The following is a 16,972-nucleotide window of genomic DNA, read 5'->3' on the forward strand; positions in this document are numbered from 1 at the left end:
ATCTCGGGACAACGCAGGGCAGGAGATTCCGCACACACGTCAACCAATTAATCCACTCCACATATATCAATTGTTTTCTCAAATTTGATCACAACAGGATCCCTACAACCTCACATATATAGAGACAACCATGCACATGCGTTTCCCCAACCCTGAGGAGCAACAATTCTCAAGGCATTGGTTGCAAGAGCATGTCAAAACATTTCTCAAGAACGAAAAATCTAGTGTGAGGAGAGCTGCAAAGAAGACAATGGAGTCTCTTGAGCACAGCTATCGGCCAGGAAATGTCCAGGATGTGGAGTGGGAGACAGCTATGGAAGAGAAAGAGGACGAAAGGGCAACGGGCGTGAGGATGTATATGCGCCAAGTTGAGGCCGGATCCCATCAGACTCCTACGCATTATGGTTCGAGAGGAAAAACGGCTTGGAAAGACAAATATGTAAGTAAAAATATTAGTTTTATTGTAAAAAACCTAATGTTTTTCATTTAATTAATTCATTGCTATTTTTTTGTCAGTATAATATTACCATGAGTCACCCGACTAGAGATGTGCAGAGATATAGAGAGAACCATAGCGAGTATCAAACTTGGTGTTGGTTTTTTGAAAATCAAATGATCTCTCGAGAGGAGTTCGAAAATGCGTGCAGAAGTCTGCAACATGTAAGTTTAATCTTATTTAAATTATCAAATTATTGATTTTATATCAAATATTAAATAACAAAGTGTTAATTGTTTCTTTTTCTGATTTTCAGAGTCAAGGAGTTCCACGCAAAATGCCGCCCTCTCCCCTATGAGCAAATTACACAAACGCGTTAGCGTTTTGGCCATGACCATCCTCTAATTTGTATACGCGGGCTTTTTTTGCCCTCTTTATGTAAATGCAATTACCTATCATTTTTTGGCTCAATGTATTGTCCAATTGTAATTCCACTTATGTAAATAAAATTATCAATCATTTTTTTGGCTCAATGTATTGTCCAATTGTAGTTTGCTGAATTGATATTTTGTTGTAATTAAATTTCTTGTAATTAATAATAATTTTGAAAAATATTTTAAATAAATAAAAAAATAGATGACCTTTTGGATGGTCCTGCAAAGGATCATCCAAACGGTCATCTATTTTTTCATAATAAACCAGCGCGCGGTAATGCTTGCGATAATAGAGTGGCGGTAATGAGTGCGGATATGGTTGCAGTAATAAACGCGGTAATACATGCGAGAATTTAGCTGCATCCATTACCGTAACTTTACCGCTAGACCATTGCCGCAATCTTTGCCGCACGCTTTTTCGCTTACAAGAAATTTCATATTACAAGTTTATTTGTTTTTGTGCGGTAATGCAGGCGATAATACCGCGCATATGTTATAGTGATTAAACCAAACCCCATCTAATTTAGATATAGTCCTAAACACAAAATTCATTGTAAGAGTTATCATTTGGGTTTCAAGCAAAGCTTGCAAAAGACATGGGTTCACACCCATAGTACTCAGGACCCAATGTATCATACACTTCGTCCAAGTCGCCTAGGAGTATCATCGACAATATACATTCTCACTTTCCAATTCTTTGCTTCAAATCCAAAGGAAGGTAGTGCATTTATAGGCCGTTGATATTCTATCTCTCTAAGAGAGAGATGACCCCGTCATGCTGCCTTGTCCAACTCTAGGCAAACATGATAGTACCCTATGAGTCCTAAATAGCACGTGGACTCATAAAGACTACCAAGAGATGGGCTGGATAATAGTGTTTTCTACAAAGAAAAAAGAGTATCTGAAGAAAAATCCAAAGCTATTGCAAGACATAACAAATATTGATTCAAAAGTCGTAAGTCGTACCTTATGACATCAAAGTATTCTCAGATATGGACAACATCATTTGCTGGGTTAGGTCCTCTCCAAAAAGATGAATCTATGGTTCATACAACATGGTTAGTATGTTTTACTCATTCAAACATTGAAAACATGTGAGAATTTTTTTTTTGTAAAGTTTCAACAAATTACCTCGAATATATTCAAATACCCTATCCATTATATATTTAACCGTAGATCGTATGGCCATCTATAAACAGTAACACAAAGTAAGTTTAATATAAAACTTCAATTGACAAAAAGTTAATGACAAAGAGTAATGCATGGATGAAAGATAGTATGATACCTTAAACATTTTTTACCTCTAGGTTTTCTTTGTAGACAGGTTATGCACAACGAAAAGGCATAGATTATGAAGAGACTTTTGCTCCCACTTGTCGTATGACTACTGTGCATTTTCTATGTGCATTGGCAGCTCATTTTGATTGGGATGTACATCAATCAGACATTGTTACTGCTTTCTTGAATGGTGACATATTTGAGGAAGTTTATGTAACACAGCCTCGCGGTTTTGTCATAAAAGGACAAGAGGACAAAGTGTGCAAATGTAACAAGGCTTTGTATGGGTTGAAGCAATCTCCTCGTGCTTGGTATGAGAAAGCTGACACTCATTTGGTCAAACAAGGCTTTTGTAACAGTCCAACAGAAAGCACATTGTATGTAAAGCGTGAGGGTGATGTACTTCTCATTGTGGTTCTTTATGTTGATGATTTGCTGATCATTGGACCAAATGAGAGACATATTGCTGAATTTAAGGCTGATTTGAATGCTACTTTCAAGATGAAAGATTTGGGGCTGTTGCATCATTATTTGGGTATACAGTTTAAGCAGTGTGATGGTGGTATTGCCTTGTGTCCGAAAAGTTACATAGAGACATTGCTATGTAAGTTTGGACTTGAGGATTGAAAACCTATTGCCACTCCCATGGAAATAGGTTTGAAGTTGAGTCTACATGATGCTGGTGATCCTGCTGATGTCACTCTTTACCAAACTGATGTTGGCTGCCTCATTTATGTATGCAACACGAGGCCGGATATTCAGTTTGCAGTCTCATAGGTCAGCAGATTTATGCATAGCCCAGGGTCTAAGCATTGGCAGGCTGTCAAGAGGATTTTCCGCTACCTTAGTGGCACTTTACATCTTGGCTTGTTTTATCCCAAGGGGGGATCATTGCCGCCAGACTTACATGCTTTTTCGGACTCAGATTGGGCTGGTTGTTTTGACACGCGAGTGTCCACAAGTGGTTTTTGTTTCATGCTTGGGAGTTCATGTATATCATGGTTTTCATGCTCGCACAAAGCACATTGAGGTGCATTACCACTATGTCAGGGAGAGGCTCACAGCAGCAGAGATCAACTTGGCTTATGTGCCAACACAGGACAACCTTGCAGATCTTTTGACAAAGGCATTGTCTCATGAGAAGCTTGAAGTTTTCCGCAAAGCTTTGGGCTTACTCCCCTTTGTGGACTGATCATGTCCTCAGGGCATGGCACTTCCCTTTACTCATGTGCCGGCTCTCATTCACCGCATCACTCCAGGGGGGATTTGTTACCATATACATGTGGTAGTGATGTGTGTGAACACATCAATACATGTGGTAGTGATGTGTGTGAACACACTAGGACCGCCGGGGCATTTTTTTCCTCTTTAGGAGGTTTTTTCCCTTGTGCATTGTATATACGCCCATCACTCTAGGGCTATCTATCTTTCCATTGCACACTAAGTAACACACTCTCTATTGTGTGCCTTGAGCTTCCTTCGTCTTCTCCAAGCTGTGTGTGTTTCTCTGCAACCCTAATTCCAACAGTTCTTTGTTGACGGTCATTCCGAATGCAATTCTCATAGGAAACTAGCTGCGCTTCATTTCAAAAGGTAATCCTTCAGAACATCCTATGATAAAGTTGATCCTTGGTATGAATACATTATCTCCAACATGAGAACCTGTGTTTACTTCCGTCTCAATGACCCTGTGATAAAATGCTTACATATCAATCTTGTCTCACTGCATAAGCACGCTTTGGATCTAGGTTGCGAAAGAGCATAATTGAATCATTCTCTTTTAGGTGTAAGCATTGTGGTGAGAAGCCACCACCAAGATCCAATGGGTTTCAAAACTCTACCGGATATAACCCACCATTACAATCTGATGTACAAAGAGAATCTGTACTCAAGTATTTTTTGTTAAGTCCTCTCATTTTACGCATAGCCAAGTCAATGATTATAGAAACATCCTTATTGCATGGTGCAAGAATACCTTTGTTCCTAAAGAATTTTGCATGTCTTCGGACATTTTGTAAGTCACCATATATACTGTGAATTAGGCCTTGAACATTGTTATGTTTGAGTATCATACTACTTGGAAATGCTACAGTATCAAGTAAATCCCCATCATAAACATTCACAATGCCAATGTCTATTACCCATTTTGCAAAGTCTCTCTCAACCAAGTCACTGGAACAATGAAGTACACGCATATTCTCTAGTAGCTTTAGAGTCTTCACATGTTTCCATATATAAGCTCGACACAAAGAGTCATCCACAATATCTGCTTGACTTTCTTTGGGCACAACTGGCAAAATTTTTCTGAAACCACCCCCAAGGAGAAACACCTTTTCCCCAAATAATGCATCACTTTGCATAACATCTCTCAATGTCCTATCCAAGGCCTCAAAAGCATAGCAATGGATCATGGGAGCCTCATTCCAGATGATCAATGATGCTAATCTCAAAAGCTTTGCAAGTTGACTACTTACTTTGATGTTGCATGTTGATTCCCAATGCACTTCTATTGGTATCTTAAATCTTGAATGTGTTGTACGTACATTGCTAAGAAGTAAAGCCACAATTCCCCGAGGATGCACATGCTAAAGCCACATTCTGTTAACCACGTATGTGACAAAGTAGGGCATTATAGAGATAAGTCTTCCCAGTCCCACCGGGTCCATCCAAGAAAAAAACAAATTAAAAACTCTCCCATTTGTTGAGTCAATTGATTGCATGATTTCATTATAAGCAACTCTTTGCCCACAATTTAAAGATGCTTCCATACAAATGGCTAAATTCGTTTTCTCTTTTGCATTGAATATCCTCTCTTCTTTGCTATCAAACCACTCCCACATCCAAATGATACAAAACGGTCTACGTTGGACATCCCAGAGTTTTATGTTGAGGGAGAAGCACTTGCAAACGCAATATATTAGGCCATCAACAGAAGTAGCTTCACAAATCTTGCATGGGTATTTGAATCTACATCTTTGATCTACCATACGAACGGAGTGTTTGGATCCAATGTGTCACATGGACCATGAACATTGCAACGACTCACAACATCATACAGATCAAGAAAGATATTTTTATCTGGAAGTTCAGCACAAACCATTCTATCATAATACCACGTCTCTATTGTCTTATATTCAAATGCAAGAATCTGTAAGAAATGAGCATGGGGAAGACCTAGCTTCTGAAATTCTATCACACAAACATGTCCAACAACCTTTCCAAACATAGCTCTTTTAAGAATAAAGTCCATCAAATCTTAAAATTATGATAAAAGACATGCCTAGTCAAGTGAAGACAATCAGAAACAGTCTGTCCTGGCAATAATGCATCTTCTATTTCCTTCCACCTTGGGTTGCATGTGAAAGCTATGAATAGATTATTCTTTCCTCTCTTATGTAAAATTTCCATGGAATCTTGATAGAATTGATGCATGTACTGAGGTTCCCCCACAAAAGATGAAGCCAATACAATTCTTCTTCTAGCATTAACACCCATGAATCCATGCGCACCATCGCTAAAAGCAACCATGTCTGCAAGGCCTTGATACACTTCTACATGAATTGATCTCTGGTTGTTTCTAAACCATAATAACCTTGACTCCTCCATAGTATTGTAGGCATCAACAATGTACTGCTGCAACAATTGTCCTTCACGTAAAAGGAACTCTATGGTGTCACTCCTAATCTGCAACCTAAAAGTGTAAAAGTGTTTTTGTGTAGCAAACTGCTGCTCATTGTGAGTCCGCGGTATATATGGATTCCACCCATCACAATAGACCATATATAAAGGCATGTATGATTGATGCAGGATGGAGATACTTTTAAGACCCCCATCACGATACTGCACTATAATATCATGATGGCGGATGTTTCTCTCATCTCCTTGCCTTGGCATAATTTCTACAACCTTAGATCCATGTGGGACTAAATATTACCAACCATTTGTACGCTTTTCAATAATGACCATCTTCATGTTTGGGATTCCTTCATTCTGCATTGTTATAGCAGTAGACCAAAAGGCATTTGCATATGGGTTAACAGGATGCATCATAGTCTACAAACTATGCAAGGAATCTCTATCTAAATCTAGCACATGATGCAATATATTGTTGAGCTCAAACTTTAAATGTGTATACACCTCTCCCCCACTCAAGTTGATCATCTACATGAGTACTTAGAGAATCAAAATCCAATACATTATTATATGCTCTGATGTGTTTAAGAATTTTTTTGATCTTGGTAGTAGCCCCTTGCATCAAATCTTTGAGCCATCGGCTGATCACTCAAAGGAAGCAATTTGACTTTTCCTGATAAGCAACAATATTTGGGTAGAAGCATGTTAACGTGTCACTGAATATGTTGTCTCGAACAATGCTAGTTACTTGTTACTTGTTAACGTGTCACTGAATATGTTGTTTCGAACAGTGCTAGTTACTTGTGCTTGTTAGCATACACTAAAAATGGATGGGCAAGTCCTTTGAATTTCAAATGTTCCATAAAAAATTTATTTTCCCTTTTCATGTGCTTCTGTTTTCAGTTACTGAAGACGACATGGAGAATCTCTCTCTCTCTCTCTCTCTCTCTCTCTCTCTCTCTCTCTCTCTCTCTCTCTCTCCCCCCCCCCCCCCCCCCCCCCCCCTTGCGCCGGGCATCCTGCCTCAAAGATGAGTTGTTAAAGCTGAGCTCTTTCTCTTCTTCCGACACAGACCTACAGAAATGGAGAACCATCAATCAACATTATTGCCACTATCTCCAATGCTGTAAATGGAGCCGTACTGTAATGTAATGGTAAGCAAATCTTATATGTAGCCCACCCACTCCAAATGAAGTCATTGGTTTTGTTGGTCACATCTATAGTTTTGTGAGGGCATTTGTTCATAGTATGTGTGTATTATAGCATCAAGTGTTGACAACTATACATTTAAGTGATTTTAAGTAAGTAACAGATTATGCACGTCTACAGTTCTCAGGAAAAAGAAAAAAAGAGCCACTAGAGGGAATGAATTACAACTCCCAAGATCTAGCTCTTTCTATAATCAGGGATTATGAGAGAGTAAGAAAGAGGAAACAACGGGAGTGGAGCAGAAACAAATGAAATTTGAGCAACAATATCATGCCCTCACTGATGAGGAGAAAAAGAAAATATCCTCCGAGATTGTGAGAGCTTTCAAGAGTAGGACTGAAGGTTTTAGTACAGAAGCCGGTTACTCTTTGATTTCATCAAGCGACCTTTACTCTCTCTCTCTCTCTCTCTCTCTCTCTATAAAGGCGGGTGATAAATCAAAGTCAGCCCCATGAATAGCAAGACTTTTTTCTTCATCGAAGTTGACACGGTCAATTACGGCGGGGTTTCAAGTTTGTCGGCAAGTTCTTTGATTGGACGGTGACTTTCGACATTCGAGATCGACATCGGCAATTGATTGCAAATTGATGCTTTTAATTTAGCAAGGTTAGTCAATTTATTTTGTAGTTGTTTCTAGCCGGTTACTCTTTGATTTCATCAAGCGACCTTTACATTGCAAGGTACATATTTTCTCTTGCTAGCATAGCACGTTACGCAAGGGATTTGGATGTTAACATGTAGCATACCTTTGATTTTGAGAACCACGCCTCGGTTTCACTTTTTACTACCTTGCGGTCGGCCACTCTCGTGGAGGTTGCTCATGCGGCAGCTAGGCAGATGATAGCATTGAATTGCTTGACATCCACCAAGAGTATAAAGCATCGCAAACATGTATGACTGTTTTATAGGCTATTTTTTCACAATTGAATGTGAATGTCACTAAGATGTTTGATATGCTTTTGCAATTCATGCAACAGTCGGCCAAGGGCTAAGTTAATGTGCGGACTAGGGTTTCTGTGACCGCAATGCCTGGCAGAAACACACTTGGTCTGTAGGAGCAAGGCTCCAATTTGGAGGGGTTGCACCTTCTGTCTCAAAAAGAGGTAGATGAATTGTGTTTGAAAAGGAATTTCTACCCACAAATAAAGCAGACAGAAATTGGTCTACTTGGGACAAGTGCTCGATGCGTCGGCATAAGACACAATTAGAGCATATCTCGCACTATCATGATGTGATTCTCAAGTTGGAGGGTCTAGATATCTTTTTAGCAAGTGTGTGGGTTCATCCATGGGTTAACACTAGAGCTTAAGAATCCTGTTAAAATCCAAGAATCCAAGATTCTTGAAGCTATAGTGCAAGCGGATATACACGATGATCCCGATGAAAAAGCATTGCATAACACTCATGCGCCTAACATTATATATGCAAATGCATAAACATGTCATATGATAAAATTTATAGTAGCTGCATTTGATGCATTCAAGAAGGTGAAGGGACCTAGGGGCCATCTATCTAGTGAAGAGTTTGAGAAAGCAAAGAAGGAAAAGGTATATCTTAACCATTTAGGGAGTGGACACGGCAAAAAGGATTGTCCCAAGGGCAAATCTACTACACAAGGTAAAGAGAAAGAGGTGCACATGGTGAAATTATTTCCTCTTGAGTCCTCCTCTCACATTTCCAATGTGGAAGTAAAACACATCGAAGTGGTGCATGAGTGCTATATTATGGCCTCAATGTGGTAGTCGACCTTTGGTCCATACAAGCTGGTACACATGCATAGGTCTTTTCGAGCTTACAAGGTGAGAATCTTGGTAGACGAGGGTGCTTTGCACAATTTCATTAGCTATAAATTAGTGAAAATGGCTCAATTTACCTCAGACTCTTAGTTTTCATCGCTACAAGGTAGAAATGATTAACAACCATGATGTCAATGTGTTGGATACACAAGTAAAGGATGTACCACTAGAGATTCAAGGGTATCACACATCCTTCAATTTCCAACTCATGAATATGGATCAAGAAGATGTGGTACTTAGTTGAGAGTGGTTATATGAGTTAGGGTCATCATTAAAACGTAGCTATGAGTATAATAGTTTGATGTGCAAATCCAATGGTGTGCACGTGCTACTATTGAGGAAGAAGGATATTCCTTTCTTGCCACTTATTTGTACAACCAAGCTTATGAAGCTCATTACTCACAGTGTCATTTTTTGTCAAATGTTGATAATGTTTTAAATTACAACTCCTCAACACCGTGTTCTTCTCTCTTCTCTTCCATATATGCCTACTTCTCTCTCACCAGAACAAGAAAAACGTTGCTAGTAGATTAAAAGAATTATTAATAAAATACAAGGATGTGTTTTTGCATGATTTTCCACTAGGGTTACCATAGACACGTGTTGCGCACCACCCCATAGACACGTGTTGCGCACCACCCCATAGACTTGGTCATTCTGAGGCTACTGAGGTGGAACATCACCTTGTTGACTACCTCAATAGAGGGTTTACACTATCCATCTCTTCACCATGGGCCTCTCCCATCTTGTTGGTGAAGACAAAGGATGGTAGTATATGCATGTGCATAGATTATTGTGGCCTCATTGTGGTTATTGTTGAGAACAAGTATCCGTTATCAAGAGTGGATTAGTTATTTGACAAACTCACCCATGCTCGTATCTTTACGAAGGTACATTTGTAGTCAAGATATCATTAAGTACGCATTAGGTTTGCTAATATACCCAAAACTGCTTCTTGATGGACACTACGAGTTTTTGGTTATGCCCTTTGGGTTGACCAATGCACCAACTACTTTCATGATTCTTATGGACAATCTCTTGAGACCATAGATGGGCAAGTTTTTTTAATCATTTTTCTTGACGAAATTTTGGTATATAGGGCCTTTGAGAAAGAGTACTTACAATCTCTTAAGGAGGAATTACGGTAAAATAAGTTATATGCCAAGGAATCCAAGTGTAATTTTCTCAAGGAGAAAATTCACTATTTGGGACATGTAATTGAAGTTTTCGGACTCCATATGGATAAATCCAAAGTGGATGTCATTAGACGATGGAATTCTCCCAGAAATCTAGAAAAACTACATATTTTCTTGGGATTTGTAGGTTTTTATGAACGATTGTTTAAATACTATGCTAGTATTTATATTTCGATGGTTGACCAACTGAAAGCCAACGCAGAAACCTTTCAGTGGAGAGAATAATCTTAAACCTTTCACTGGAGAGAATCTTAACAACAAAGTTTCAACGCTCTCAAGGTCGCATTAGCTAGAGGTCCTATTTTAGCTATTGCAGACTCTATGAAATTGTTTGTACTAGAAATGGATGCTAGTAATGGTGCTATTGGAGCAGTTCTTCTACAAGAGGGAAGGCCAATTGTATTGGAAAGCAAAAAACTTGATTTTGCACATGAGAATTATTCTACTTACAAAAGAGAACTCAATGCATTAGTGTCTACTTTGAAAACGTGGAGACATTATTTAAGACTCAGTTTGAGATTGTGTTTGACCATGAAAGTATAAAATGGTTTACACAAGAAGCCAATTTGAAGGGTCGAAAGAAAAAATGGGTTGACATTCTTTAGGAGTATGATGCGAAGCTTCGGTATTATAAAGGACGATACAATGTAGTAGTTGATGCTCTTACCCGTATGCCTGTTATCAACTCTCTTCTCTTGATAGAGATTCAAAGTGAGTTTTTGGAATCTTTAAAGGAAAATATGAGCATGATCAAATATACTCTAAATTGTGGAGCCATGTGAGATGGTAGCCTTAGGGAAAATCCATGCAGAGTGGTTTGGAGATAAACATGTGTAACAAAGATATTCTTTCTTTGCTCTCAAAATCTTCTTGACTAAGCCTAGGCCCTTTTATCATTTTCTTCTTAAAAGGTGGTTTCTTGTCCTTTGAAAATGGAGATTTTCTTTTTCCCTTTAGAGATGGTAGTGAAGTTCCTATTTCCTTCCTTTGGGCTCACAATCAACAGGGTTTGAAATGCCACCGAAGCAGGTGTGATCTTCATGAATTTAAGAAAATTTAATTGCATCTTCTAAAGTCTTAGGAGCACTCCTTTTTACCTCTCTTTTGAATTAATGCTTCCCCCATGATGAAACCTCGCGTCATATGAAAGTCAACGATACCCTAAAGTTTAAGGTTGATCTCACTATATTCATCTTTGTAAGTAAGTATTGGCTTGCCTCTTTGCAAAGCTTCGTTGCAATCATCCCAATCTCTTTCTAATTCATTTTTGGGTTTTAAGGAGACCTTTTCAAATGAAGCCCAATCTTCAAGAATTTTACCAATTTTTTTGAGGAGCTTGAAATTGAGCTTAATGAACCTTCTTAACAGGGCAAACAAGGTACTCCATTGATCTGTCACATGTGAAAATTGTAAGAAATCTAGATGGTTCACTTCAGAGAGCTGCAATGACACGATCTACTTTAGCCAAAGAGAGGAGAGAGTCGAGAGAGTAGCAACAAATGACTATGATTAATTCCATCCTAAAGGATCTTACATCGTCCTTGGGAAGATTCCATGCCATCATTGACAATGAGCTTGCTAGACAACTATCCTGTTGCGCTTTGAAATGCTTTTTCCTATCTGAATGCGAAATGTGGAGCCCTTATGAAATCCCATATCAGTCTTAATGAGATTTCTATCTGAAATGTCATCTCTTTGCAATGCATTGATTGAAAGATATGAAAGCACATATCAATCTTAATGAGATTTCTATCAAAATGTCATCTCTTTGCAACGCATTGATTGAAAGATATGCCCAACATGCCTATGGCAAGAAAGCTCTGGGATTTTTTCACCAAATGCGAAGGGATGGACTTTCTTCAATCACCTATGCTTGCACCTTGAAGACATATGGCCATTCGTAAGACTTCAACATGGGTGAGAGAATTCATGATGAGTTGGAGAAACATGCTATGTTGGGCAATGCTTTGATATGTATATCAAAAGTGGTGCCTTTACAAAAGCACATCAAGGTTTCAGTGAGCTTTTTGTTCAGAATGTTGTCTCCTGGAATGCGTTGATTGCACGATATGCCCAACATGGCAATGGCAAGGACGCTTTGGGTGTTTTTACCAAATGCAAAGGGGAGGCCTTTTGCTAAAAGTAATCGCCGATGCTTGTACCTTGAAGACCTCTGACCTTACGTAAGACCTCACATGGGTGAGAAATTCATGACAACATTCCTAGTTAGGGGGTGTTGGAGAAACATGTTGTGCTTTAAAATGGATATGCATACCAACCTTGGTACTGTTACAAAAGCACATAAAAATCTTAACAATTTTCTATTCAAAATGTTGTCTCTTGGAACATGTTGATTATAGGATACATTGAACATGGCTCTGGCAAGGACTTGAATACAAAATTACAAGAGAGAGATTCAGGTTCTTTACCTTATTCTTGAATACCTTGACTACGTAGTAGGAAATGGACCACTGGGCAGAGCACACCTTCCATTTTTTAATTAATTTTGGAGAGACAATGTGCCCATTCTCCATATATATTTCGTATGGCATGCATGTAGACCATGCACGATCTACTTTTTTTGATTTTTTTGAAGAATGTCTTAGTACAATAAGTTTATCTTAGTGTCTTGTTTTTTCTTTTGTAGTTTCTCAAAGGTGAGGTTTTTTCCATACAAACTTGGTCAAGTGAAGACATTACTCATTACGTTAGTGTGATGTCATGATGTGTGCGTTGCAAAAAAATGAGCTCTTTTTAACTACTATGAGGCATTTCACAAGGGAGGGGGTAAACCTCTACAAGTGCAACTGTGGATGGTTTTGTGAGGATAGACGAGGGTCAACCCTGCCCAATTTCGTAACTGCACCCAAATGGGTGGAGCTTGGAAATTCTTATCGGTTGAGGAGTCACCTGGCCGGGGTTCTATGCGTACGAAAGCGAAGGTTGAAGAGGTGGAGGCTGCTAGAAGGGCCAACGGGGGTTGCCAATTACTTGCAACACCCACCCGTGCAAAACACCTCTATGACAAACTTGCCTTAAAGTGAGAGAACACCCCTTGACTCTTCAGGCTGCAACCAGCTTCCCATTGTTTTGAGCTCTCGTGTTGGGTCCCAGTTCGACCTATGTTCGTGCGAAGCCACTCTTACATGTCGTCAATGTTGACAAACAAGGCAACGGCCCCTAGTTTGCGCGTCTACAGCAATATATCCACTTCCCTTGTGCCACGTGGACATGAAAAATCTACAAAGAGATCACTGACTGGATGTACGCCCTTGCAGAAAGCCACGTCGGCAATGGCTCTGGCCTTGCGGAGCTGCTTCGGCCGCCCTATCTCTCTCTAGACCAGGATTCCTCTCTCTCTCTCTCTCTCTCTCTCTCTCTCTCTTCACTCACTCACGCTTACTCTCTTCCCGCCAGGCTCCATGATTCCACCAGACCTTTCTTTCTGATGACACTCTCTCTCTCTCTCTCTCTCTCTAGCAGAATCTCTCTCCCTTGGAGCCTCCTGCGGACCTGCTCCTCTTCTCTCTTTAGCCCTGCATCCAGAATATTCTAAAAGGGCCCTGGGCCAAAGCTTGATGACCCAGAGGCCGAGGCCATTGACGCCCTCTTCTCATGAAAGTTTCACCCTTCTGGCTCTTCAGAGCTGCACAATATACCTACCCCTCTCTCTCTCTCTCTCTCTCTCTCTCTCTCACACACACACACACACACTCTCTCTCTCTCTCTCTCTCTCACACACACACACACACACACACACACGTTATATACTTGCATTTTGTTGTGGGAGCTGAATATCCCTTCCCTGCCTTCGCGCTTATCAGTACCTGCCACCTCCCCCCACTACCTTGGAAGATCCCACTTTCCTCTTTCCAATCGTCCGTGAGTTGGTAAACTGGCAAACCAAAGGCACCATCAAGTGCTCCTAATCTCCTTCGTGGATCTCCTTTCGGTGCAAATCTTTGTCCGATAGAAACTTTGACGTCTCGAGTTCAAACCCCGCCGGCATCAGCCTCAAGAAGAGGTAAGCCAAGCCCTTCCTTCTGATGATGAGGGGGATATGCCAGCATGATAATGGGGCTTACTTTGGCTTTCTCTATGTTGATGTCCAGGTGAGGTACAAAATATTACCAACATGAGCTGCAATGGATGCAGGGTTTTGAGGAAAGGATGCAGTGACACATGCATCCTTAGGTCCTGTTTGCAGTGGATAGAGTCCCCTGAAGCACAGGGACATGCGACAGTCTTCGTCGCAAAATTCTTTGGCCGTGCCGGCATGCTAAGCTTTATCAATAGTGTAGCAGAGAGCCAGAGGCCAGGTAAATTAACTAGGGGTCCTTTCTTCTAGAAACTTGCATACATAAAAATCCCAAAGCATTGATGCTTTTTTTTTTGGCTAGCTGTTCCCTCTGATCTTGCACATGACCAGAGTTTCTTATGTATATAGAAATTGGTGCTAGAAACGTCTACTTCATATTCTGTTTCTCCATTTGTGGCACTGCTTAACGAGATGATCGTGACATGGATCACAATGTCGATGTTCTGGCGCATTTGCCACATTCTCCCGATTAGGAAGTCTGTTTCTCTTGTGGAATTTAAGGGTTATGTTGTAGATTTTCAGCCATTGTTGAAGCTCTTGCCATGGTGGTTTTTGTGGGTGCAGCCCTTTTTCAGTCTCTACTGTATGAGGCATGTGGAAGGACAGTGAATCCTGTGTTTGGCGCAGTTGGATTACTATGGAGTGGGAACTGGGCCGCATGTCAAGCAGCGGTCGAGACCGTGCTCAAGGGCGGGTCGCTGAAGCCCACAGCTTGCCCTCTATCTACGATGCCTCCTCACAAATCCCCTGGGAACCCATCCTTAAAGAGACCCCATAGCATGACAGAGGCAAACATGAGCTCCAGTGTAGAGGCCAAAAGGTTTAGATCTTCAGATTGGCACGATGAGCGACCTGAACTGCGGAGCAATGTGGATGTTGCTCCTATGGATCATAGCATGCCTGCCTTTTTGCCTGACTTTGAGGTAAATACATCCAGCAACCCAGTATTTTTGGGGAATTGCGAAGCTTCCAGACAAGAGCAGAGTCCGGCCTTGCCTTGCGGTCAGCTAATAGCACCGGTGGCCAGGAGAGTGAATCCCCAAGGTGGGCATGCACTTGCTACAATGGTTGTGAGAAGGCACCAACAGGCATCTTGTCAAGAGGAGCAAGAGAGGCAGAGCCGGGAAATTGTCGAGCTTGGCCTCTCTTTGAATTCGAATGCGCAGGAGAAGGTGGGTGCAAGGAAAATGGAGAGGTGTGATGATGGGAAAGTAGGAGGCAATACCTACCATGATGTAGAGAGCCATGTACATCACATTGAGTTTGTGAGAAGCTTGTGCAGTGAAGGAGAACATGCTTCATTGGTTGAGGCAGTGAGGGCGTCGAGCCCATGCTCGCTATCGATGAATTCAGAGGGCTCTGTGACGAGTGTAGATACGGCGGAGTTGTCAATCTCCGGTGTCAGAGCCTTTGCTACTAACATGGCAAGGCAAGAAGATTGTCAGCTACTTCATCTACTATAGGTAGGGCACAGTAGTGGGTTTGCTTTTAAGCAAGAGCTTATCTGCTTTACAAAGAATGGTTTATTCAATTTCCAAGTACCAAGGTTAGGTACTCATTTTCTGAGCAGAATGGGTGGTGCTTGGAGTTAGCTACCTTGATAATGTTTATTATCTTGTATCAATCATGTTTATAGGAGACCTTACATTTGCTTGTGTGGTGGTCTTTTCCATGGTAATACAACCCTCTCTTCTCTCTGTTTTTTGTTTTTTTTTTTGGAGAGAGAGAGTTGCACTGGTTTTCATCTTAGTACTTTCATAAAGCACCTTGCACTTGCTCCTGAATGTCTATATTGTGAGAAGGGTCTAACACCTATTAAGGTCACTTGAATATTAGCACAAAAAGTTTATTTGACTCACTTTAATGTATGCTTATATTTGATTTAATGCCGCCGTGAAACTCAGAAGTTTTAAGTATTGTAATCAAATTTTGTCCTAACTTGACCTAGATGGTTGACTACTATTGCAAGCTTGTCACAACTGTTAGTTCATAGAGCAAGCATTATGCTCCATATCTTTGGCTTATGGACACGAGAAGATTTAGAAATATTCTCATGTAGGCAAACGGAGTCTATTTCAGTGTTTTTCATACCATGCATAACATCATGAGCTTCTCCTCGAGAGGCACCACATACCTACCTAGGTACGATTGGGGGCAGGGGACCACCGGCGCCCCCACCCGGGCCGGCAGTCCCCTGTACCTAGCTAGGTATGCGGTGCCTCCCTCACAGAAACTCATGATGTTGAGTAAGTCACAATGTGGGAATTATTGTGAGAATTTTTCTGAAACTTCTTGTGGGAGGATGGGCATACCTTTGGTCTACATGTTTGCTCATGAAGCAACAAAGACTTGAAATTTTCCCTTAGGCATTTTGGTAGGAGTTTGATGGTATGGGCTATTTCGAAACAAAGATATGCATGATTTTTCTTAGGAAATTTGGGTAGCCTCACATTTCTTGTGAAGCATCATTTGGCATTACTGATCCCACATTTGATATGAAGGCATTGTGGATGATTTAGATTCAATAGTCGGGTAACATCGTTCAGCCCGCACATTTAAAAACACTAAAAGTAGTAATCTTGGCTAAAGATCGCCAGAAGCGTGTATCATGGCGAGAATGTTTCTTCTAGATGAACGAAGTGCTGCCCTAATGTGTTCATGGCAAAAGGCCTCTTTCTATGCCTTGGAGGCTGTTGTTAGGTCAATGGATCCTAAATGACTCCTCTTGAAAAAAATTTGTTTCATGATTCCCCTTATTTAATGGCTTACTTTTAAATATCCCACAACATCTAATGGCAATATTTTTGGCAAGTCCTTTTCTTGCCTCCTCTATAGAGTAGTGAAAATATATATGCAATTATATACAAAGTTAATTAAATAAGGACAAATTG

The 16,972-nt window shown here is 40.5% G+C and overlaps 1 protein-coding gene across 1 annotated transcript; it reads left to right on the forward strand.

The window, feature by feature from the left end:
* The first annotated feature begins 13,291 nt into the window (after positions 1 to 13,291).
* On the forward strand, positions 13,292 to 15,778 carry LOC147464938 (uncharacterized). The gene is made up of 3 exons (XM_086517135.1): positions 13,292 to 14,006; positions 14,095 to 14,301; positions 14,646 to 15,778. The coding sequence occupies exons 2-3, from the start codon at positions 14,118 to 14,120 to the stop codon at positions 15,542 to 15,544; spliced, it is 1,083 nt and encodes a 360-aa protein (XP_086373261.1). The 5' UTR covers positions 13,292 to 14,006; positions 14,095 to 14,117; the 3' UTR covers positions 15,545 to 15,778.
* Positions 15,779 to 16,972: the final 1,194 nt, after the last annotated feature.

The sequence above is a fragment of the Adiantum capillus-veneris genome, chromosome 1, assembly GCF_014529385.1.
Source record: "Adiantum capillus-veneris isolate H3 chromosome 1, ASM1452938v2, whole genome shotgun sequence".
In the NCBI taxonomy this organism is placed as follows: Eukaryota; Viridiplantae; Streptophyta; class Polypodiopsida; order Polypodiales; family Pteridaceae; genus Adiantum; species Adiantum capillus-veneris.